General features: G+C 38.0%; 1 protein-coding gene across 7 annotated transcripts in view; it reads left to right on the forward strand.

Moving 5' to 3' along the window:
- The window catches only part of NKTR (natural killer cell triggering receptor), a 38,251-nt gene that overhangs the window by 10,455 nt on the left and 19,171 nt on the right, over nt 1-8,625 (forward strand). For 6 of the 7 annotated variants that reach the window (XM_017830025.1, XM_017830027.1, XM_017830026.1 and 3 more), the window contains exons 4-6: nt 101-208; nt 919-963; nt 2,645-2,732. In XM_017830025.1, the coding sequence (XP_017685514.1) occupies nt 101-208; nt 919-963; nt 2,645-2,732 (241 nt within the window). Of the gene's footprint in view, nt 1-100; nt 209-918; nt 964-1,281; nt 1,310-2,644; nt 2,733-8,625 lie in introns of those variants that run through there. The other variant, XM_017830030.1, reaches the window with a different exon arrangement.

Raw genomic sequence — 8,625 nt, forward strand, 5'->3', positions numbered from 1 at the left:
TGGTGGTTCCCATATCCGTGGGCACTGGGAAGGTAAAAGCCATGGAATAATTTGTCCAGTGACAATCTGTAGATTCTTTTCTGTTTAACCTCCTCTGCAGGTGAAAAAGGAATTGGCAAAACAACGGGAAAGAAGCTTTGCTACAAAGGCACCACATTCCATCGTGTGGTTAAAAACTTCATGATTCAGGGGGGGGACTTCAGCGAAGGTAAAACAGCACTTGGAAAACTGGGGAGTTTTTTAAAGGGAACAGAAACGTTGTAATTGATGTGGTTATAATGTGTAGAACCTCAGAAAATGCCATGGAAAGTATTGCAATGCCGTAAAAATATTTCCTTTGCTGTGAAGTGTAGCCCAAATCACCCATTTGTTAATTTTTGAAGTTCTAAGATATTTCAACTGATGTGAGATTGGTTTATTGTGCCATTGGTTACTGTGCTATTTGACACATCAACTGATGTGTTAAATCCTTGCTGGAGGGTTTTATCATTTTCTATCTTATTAAAACCATTCAAATCCAAACTGGAAGTGCTTTTACACTCCTGTGTCTGCAGCAGAGGCAACACTGATACAGGAACAAAACTGTTGGAATAAGTTTTAAACACTTAAGAGTTTGCTCACTACTTAATTGTTAAAGTATCTGAAGGAAGATTTTGCAGGAGTTTCTTTGTTTCCTTCCCTGCAGTCTGTGCACAACAGGATGTTTTATCCTGTTGTCCTTCCCAGAAATCCCTCTCCTTACCAAAAATCTTTTTTTTTGCTGCGTCCTGAAACCTTGTGCCCGATCAAATGATTGTGGAGAAGGAATATTCCTGTGTTGAGTAAAGTAGCAGTGCCTTGTAAAACACTGGTGGAATGTTATGTACAGCTTTTGTAGAAATGAAATAAAGGTTTTAACTGATGCTTTCTGATGTGTAGGTAATGGAAAAGGAGGTGAATCTATTTATGGTGGCTATTTCAAAGGTAAGAGGAAATATGTCTTTGCAGATTCTTTATTCAGTTCTGAGATAAACAAGTCTTGATTCCCAAACTACTTAATGAAAACAGGTCTACTCATAGATCACCTTTTGCATGACACTAATGTTGCATGAGAATTCTTTTTTATATGCATGACTTTCAGATAATTTTTTTTTTTTGTTAATATTTAACTTTAACTGACAATTAATTAAGGCTAACATTATTGGTTAAACGTGACTTTCAGCATGGAGGTTAGGCAACTTTATTCATGAATAAACTCCTATCTTCCTGCCTAAAACTGTCAACATATTCTTTTGTTTATAGAGAATGTGGTCTTTTGCAAAATGAAAAGGTAAGAGACAAAAGCTCAGTAACACAAATTCAAACTCTGTTCCCTTGTACCCTCCCTAGTAAATATATAGACAACTGATACATCCCTTTGTAGATGGATATCTGTGTTGCTTGGAGAAATGAAGAGTTCTGTGTCTAACCTTTCTGAGGGTTAATGACTTATTCTGAGAGAGAATTTCCAGCTCTAAACAGTTATTTCTTCTTTTTTTTTTTTTTTTTTAATGTCCCTTTTCCTCCCCTTCCCCTACTCAAGGTTTGTATGCTCAGTGTTCATTTCTAAAGTGTTATTTACAAGCTACACGAGTTATTTTCCTTGCAAAGAATTTGTGAATAAATTAAATTTACCTCTTTTAAAACTCTGTTGGAAGGAAAATGGTGAGTTTATGAAGTATTTGTTTAAAAGACAGACAATTGTTTCTGAAAAAACAGGTGGCTACTGTGGTGTTCAAATATTAAGACACTGGATGTATTTGTTCTGTATGTGTTGCAAGTAGCTCTGCCTGGTTGTGCATGAAGTTTCTCTTAAAAAAGAGACCTAGTTTGATGTTGGAGTATCAAAATCTTTAGTCAAGGGAAGTCTTTAATAGATCCATAAATTAAGAAGTTACTCAAGGTTTGTTTCTCCACATGGTGAGTGCTGAACATGCAGGATTGAGTTTTGATATATAATCTAAAAAGCTGCAGCTTTGTACACTCAAATTACTATTTTTACTTCTGAAAATGACCTTCAGAAGGTTCTGTATTATTATGCTGTGCAACCAGAGCTCCTCTTTAATTCACTGGAATATAAAATGCGTGTTTATTTTAGTCTTAATTGGTTTTATACTTAGGTTCAGATATTTAGGTGGGTTTTTTTTCCCTTGTGTGTTTTGAGCCTTCCAGTTTTGAAAGGATAGCTGGCATGCCAGGGAAATAAATAAATGGCTTTTTCTCCTGGTCTTTCCACCTGGAATATAAATAACAATATCATGTATGTTAAGTCTTGTTTTAGAATGTTAGTAATGCTGCCAACTTTGTTCTTATCCAAATAAGACTGGATTTAAATCCAAATCTGTGAGAGTCTAATGTTAACCGAAGGCACTAATAACGACTTTAATTATTTTCATTAGAAATGTTTGCACTATCTCTGAAACTTTTCTGCTTTGTCTCAACTTCAACTTTTAAGAGACTCATTTAAACTTGTTTCTTCCCCCCAAACCCTGTTCACGTTTCTCCAGCAGCAGCAGAATTTCTCCTCGTAGCATCCATAAGTTGCTAAGAAAAACTAAAACCCGCCTGCCTCGCCGGGGGGGGGGAAAAAAAAAAAGTCTGACAAACATATTTTTTCTTCAAACAGATGAAAACTTTATTCTCAAACATGACAGAGCGTTCCTTTTGTCAATGGCAAACCGAGGGAAACATACCAATGGTTCCCAATTTTTCATGTGAGTAGATGTGATCCCACAGTCGAGCTTTTCTTGCGCAGAGAAGCGCCGTTCATGAGAAAGATGGTATTGCTAAAATTCTCTCTATCCGTGCTCATCCACCTGATTTTTTTAACTGGGATGGAGGGGGAGAATGCACTAGGAGTTACTAGGGGCCTTCATTTGGGTTAGAAGCTGGATGTTCCTCGCTCATTGCTTTTTTCTTTTTTTTTTTTCCTTTTAACCCTCAAAAGAGGGCTGATTTCGTTAAGTTCTCGGCACCCGGAAAATAAATCCTTTGCTTTTCTGTGCCCACCAAATTTTAGCAGATTGTCTGCAAATTAGGATGTGGGGCATTGTATGCAAAGGGGAGTGAGATCTAAAGGTGATTTACATACGGGTTTGCATGTGCTCCTTAAAATATGATGATTTATGATTTACTTTGGGGGGATTGTTTTAGTTTTATTTGTTTGCTTGTTTGTTTTTTTGTTTGTTTTGGTTTTTTTTCAGGAGGAGAATGAGTTAGGCTTTTATTTATTGGGGTTTTTTGTTTGCTTATCATTATTCTTATTATTAATTTTTGTGGTTTGTTTCTGACATGCTTTTTTAATATATTCCTGCATAATTGTGCTTACTTGTGCTTATACCAATACTCTAGTACCAACACTATGTAAAATTATGTGCTGATAATCAGATTTTTCCTTCACTACCTAAAAAAACCTTTCCATTCTAGTAGCCACATTCTGCTCAAATTGTAGAAAACACATGACTGCCTTCAGTAAATACTCAGGTCTGATAATTGAGGGTTTTCTGGTTAAAGCAGCTGTATTTTAGGTTTATTATCAGTATTTTTAAGCTTGCTAATTTTCCTGTGATTATTCCTCCCTCTTAGAAATTGCCTCCCCTTAATGTTTAACACTTTGTATTTGGAAAGAGCAACTTTATAACTTCAGTCTCCTGCTGAGAAGTACTTTGTGAAACAACACTGGGGTTTTCAAAAGCAAAGTTTAGAGTAGTTACTTCACTAGAAAAACTCTTTTTTTTTTTCCTCTTTGCCATCTTTCTTGGGGGAGAGGAATGAATGGCGCTTCCCTGTCTGCAGGAAAGGAGTAAATTGTCCTCAAGAATCTTTCTTTTTATTTTTCTTTGCCTGAGAAAGATCTTCAGTATGATCTGATGGAGTTCAGATAAGAGACATTTTTAGGCCTCTTCCTAAAAAAAAAATGTCCTAAAAATGGAAAATGCACAAGGAACCTTAAGAGAGAGTCTTTCACAGTTCAGACATTCCATAGTGATAAAGTTGTTTCAAAACTTGGTTTCTGTTACCTCCAAAGGAAATTGTAGATGCTGTGCTTCCTTACATATAAATCTGAATACATCTGTGTGCTCATTAATATGGAAAACAGTCTGTATAAACAACACCCTGAATATAAAGATATATATTACATAAATAAGCTCTCTGAAGGCATTGCTTCACTATTTACTACGGGGTGACTTCCTTTGGGTTCTCTTGCCATGATTTTCCATTTTTGAGCTTATCTGAACAACACATGAAAATCTAATGATGTCACATGAGTCAAGCAGCTGTCATTTGAGGGCTCTAAAGTTTCTTTTCTCTCCTGCATTTAATTCCAAAGTCATCTTTTCCCCCTTAGGCTTTAGTAGACTCAGCTGTTTTGATTAGTTTTAAACACCTTTGTCTCTCCCCACACAGGTTGTGTTGGATGCTAAATTATAACTTGGACAGGAAAATAAATGAAGAGAATTTAAGAGCACTTTCCCCAAATAGAGAAGTATTTTGAAAGATGCAGACTTCTTAAAAAAAAATAAAAATCTGATTTTTCATGAAATCAGCATGAAGAGAGAGTGTTAGTTTGGGAATTCAGAGAAAGAGATTTAAACACAGTTACCTCTGTGGAAGGTGGATTCCCCTCAGCTGCCTGTAGGAATCTAGAGCTGGTTTTAGGCTCCTGGGGTGTCCTGCCAGCTTTCAACTGCTGGGAGGGATGGATGTGGATGTTCTGATTGCCTTCCTGCCCCAAGCAGATTTCCTGGATATCCTGGGATGTCTTAAATGACACTCCAGTGCCCTGGAGTCAGGGAAGCGAGTCAGGATTCCAAGTGGGAAACAACTGCTGCAGGTTTTCTCTGGGTAGTTTCTGCCTGAACTTTAAAATGCAGTTTATTAAAGCAGTTACTCTTGCTTGGTAGCATTTGTCTGATGCCCTCAGGGATTGTGCTGTGCATCCATACAGCTTTGCTTTAGTAGAATATTGGCTTCCTTTAGTGATTTGCTTTAAGCTGAAATTAAAATGTGCTTTTTATACTCTGAGTAATGCTCAGTTTCTCTGTAGTTTACCATTAGGAAAATTTGTTCTTCAAATGTAGAACCTGAAAAGTGTGTGAAAGGCAGTCCTTAGATTTTTTTTTTTAAAAATGTTTGAAGATGTTTAATTTTATTGATTAGATCTGTAGGGAGGGAAGTAGCTCATCCCTTTCTGAACTTCTTTAGATTTTTGCATTTATTTTCCTAGATATCAGGGCTGAGAACTCTCTTGTTTATTGTGCACATCTAATGTAACAGAGAAGGAGTGCAAAGAAGTGATTTTCTTTTATATATCTGTCCAAGTAGGGCCAAAATAATGGCAGGAATCCTGACTAAAACAGTTTTCCTTATTCATCAGGAATGCTTTCCCTGCTTACCAGTGAAAAGTGTCATTTGGAATAACGAGTCCTTACAGGAATTAATCAGGCAGCAAATCTCTTTGGCAGGTTGCACTGACAAGCCAGTCACAACAGGACTCTGCAATGCCTAAAAATCATTAAAAGTTGATTTAAAGTGGTCAGTTTTACCCGAAATAGAAGCTCCAGACTCATCTTAATGTAAACAGGCATCTGACTCATCCTAAAATATCCTCAGCTTTCTTTGACTGGCAGGAATTTCTCTGGCATGACTGAACCTGAAGAATTTCTAAGCAACAATAGAGAGCTGGGCATGGAAAAGGCAGTGGAAGTGTTGTTGGGAAGCTCCAGGGAGGGCAGGGTGGAAAGAATGACCTTAAATTAAAGCACTGGTGCAAACTGGCAAGGTGCAGAGGTAGAATGAGGAGTCAGAAGTGTGTCTGTGTAGTATCAGAAGTGCTGTGTTTAGTGCTGGGGCACTGATTTTTCCCCACTTTTTTTTCCTGACTGGAATAAGAGCAGGAGTTGGGTGGAAAGGAGGATGTTTGGCTGAGGAAGGATCACGTGTTTCATGCAGATGTATTTGAAACAGGCCAGGTCTGTTCACGTGTGCCTGAGAAACATTTCCTGCTCTGAAGGAACACGTTGTGAGAGAGACCATTCAGGTGAAATACAGGAATTTCAGTTCCCTTTTCCCAAAGGGATCTGTTGTAGCAGTTTATTCCAGGCTTGTGTTGAAGACAGTTGTAAGGCACCAGGCTATAAATCAGCTGTTTATATGTTCAGAGAGCAGCACTCTCTGATTCTTTTCTGGGAATAACTTCCTTTAGAACCCTCGGGTATTTTGCAGGTGTTCTAAACACCATCTGGGTGTGTTAATCTTTACCTGTCCTGTTTCCACGTGGATATTCAGGTATGGAATCCCTAGGATGGGGCAGAGGTTGGCAGGAACCCCTCTAGAATCATCTTTCTTTTTCTAGATCTCCAATACCTGCTTTGAATTGCTGCTGATAACATAATAGTAATTATTGGGGGAGCACATCCAGAGCATTGCACAGATACAACTGATGTCTTTAGGCCCCTGATTTAGAGTCCAGGGGGGGATACTTGGTCTGCTCTTGGATATTCCAGGCTGTTTTCCTGTGGGGAATGTTCCTCTGGAGCCACATCCTCTGCTTCTCACTCGAGCTGATCTGATCTCTTGTCTCTCTGGAGCAGCTCCATTGTACATTTGGCAATTCCCAGCCTGCCAGGAAGGAAAGTCACCCCTAAAATAAGTGCAGCTCTTGTGAAAATGAGTGTCTAAAGTTCTTAAAAAAAAAAAATTAATGACACTCTTGATCCTCCAAGCGCTCACCTGGGCTTAACTCTGCTTCCATGGTCATCCAAAACCTGTCAAGCTACACTTAGTAGAAAATGAGAAGTGCCTGTGCAGAATGAACAGTAAAGAAACAACAGGAAGCAAAACAAAATAACCAACCTCTTTGTTTTATTTTCCCTGGGAAGTTGTGTGTAATAATTAATTTATTGCCTAGGTATTTAGCTCTATAGCTTGCTGAAGAATACATCCCTATTGCAGCTTTGAGAGGAGTCTGGACTGTGTTCCTTATCAGCCCAAATTCTTGCCTCTGTGTTCAAAAGCTATTTAAAACTTGAGCCTGATTTCCTATTACTGCCAGGTTTTTATTTTTTTTTTTCCACGTTGAGGGTGTTGTTGGTTTTAATGTGTCTCTCAAGCTCTGCTTGCTTGCTCAGAACTAAATAGCTATTTTTTGCTTTAAAAATGTTTAAATGCGTGGTGCCATGCCTAGTTACTAAATTCAAACAAACTAACCACTTTGATCTGCTAAATGAGGGATAAAATAAGTTGTGAGGACTCTTTTGTTTTGATTTTACAAATTATTTCTGAATATTACCAGCTCGTTAAAAGCACTTCATGTCTTTTTGGTGTCCCAAAACAGGTATTTTTCTAATCAACAGTTAATAATTTCTTTTTTATTTTTTTACTGTGAATGAAATACCTTTTGAGCTAACTATTGGAACAGTTTATTCATGTAAAACCCCAAAAATGTCACATGAAAGGGGCTGATGTTGCATTATCTTTGAGCAACAGTGGTTCATGTGCACTTATCACACCAGCAGGTCCCATTGGCTTGAGGAAAAGTTGACGTAAAAACATTCCCAGGATGCTTTTTTTTGTGTAATAAGTGACAAAATAAGTAACAAAAAGATCATTCTGGTGCTCTAATAAGCAGAGGCATAATTAATAAGCTGTAGTTTATTTTTTGGGGAGGGGGATGTGGCTAAACTCAGCTGATAATGCATTTTTAAACCATTGCTGCTGCTCAGAATTAGAGCAGACCCTAAAGCTCAGTATTAACTGGTGCAGGTGTTTTGGCTTTTTTTTCCCCCTCTGCAGTGGGTCTGTTGCTGTGGAACTCTGGACAGGAGCAATCAATGAAAAAAAAAACACTTATTTTTCTTAGTTCTAGAAAAGCTTCATGAAGCAAGGGAGATGTCAGCCAAGTCTGAAATGTCTGAAGTTGTCCCCTTGCAGACTTTACACCTTTGATTTGGGAACCCAAACACTTAAGCTCTGCTGTGCCTGTGAAATTCCTCCTTAGGAGGGGGTTCAGTGGAGCTTTTGAACCCCTGGGAAGCTGCAAATGTGGGAATAAACCCCCAGAAATTGAATATTCACCTACCTCAAGTTGGGCATTGCTGGGTTGAGACTTAGAGGGGAGTGGGAGGATTCTCTTTCCTGACTGGTTTTGCAATAGTGTGACAAGCAGGGTTTGCCTGTAGTTTTCTTTTTGCTTTTTAAGGAGAACTTTTTAGTTTTCAAAATACCTTGTATTCTCAAGAAAATTTAGAGCCCTCTTTTAGGCATCCTTGTTCTGCATACAACTTGATTAATATGAATTTTAACCTTGTATTTGCTAAAACATAGACACAGTTTTGTCTGAAAATGTATTACAATTTATTTCTGCCATTTTTGTGTAAAATTTACAGAAACAGTGTTACATCGTGCGCTCCAAAGGTAATGTCTCATTCCTCTAAGGCTGTGTCCTTTCCTTTTCTTTCTGTTTTTATCTTTTCTTGTTTTTCTGATCATATTGTTATGTGCCTTGAACCCTTTGTTAGGCCTGAAGTTCTTGGGGGTGGGGTGGGGTGGGTGTGATAAAATGCTTTTATCAAAAAAAGCTGATTTTCTCCTCAGCGGTATCTTAGA

This window comes from Lepidothrix coronata, unplaced genomic scaffold (genome assembly GCF_001604755.1).
Source record: "Lepidothrix coronata isolate B3197 unplaced genomic scaffold, Lepidothrix_coronata-1.0 Scaffold173, whole genome shotgun sequence".
Lineage (NCBI taxonomy): Eukaryota > Metazoa > Chordata > Aves > Passeriformes > Pipridae > Lepidothrix > Lepidothrix coronata.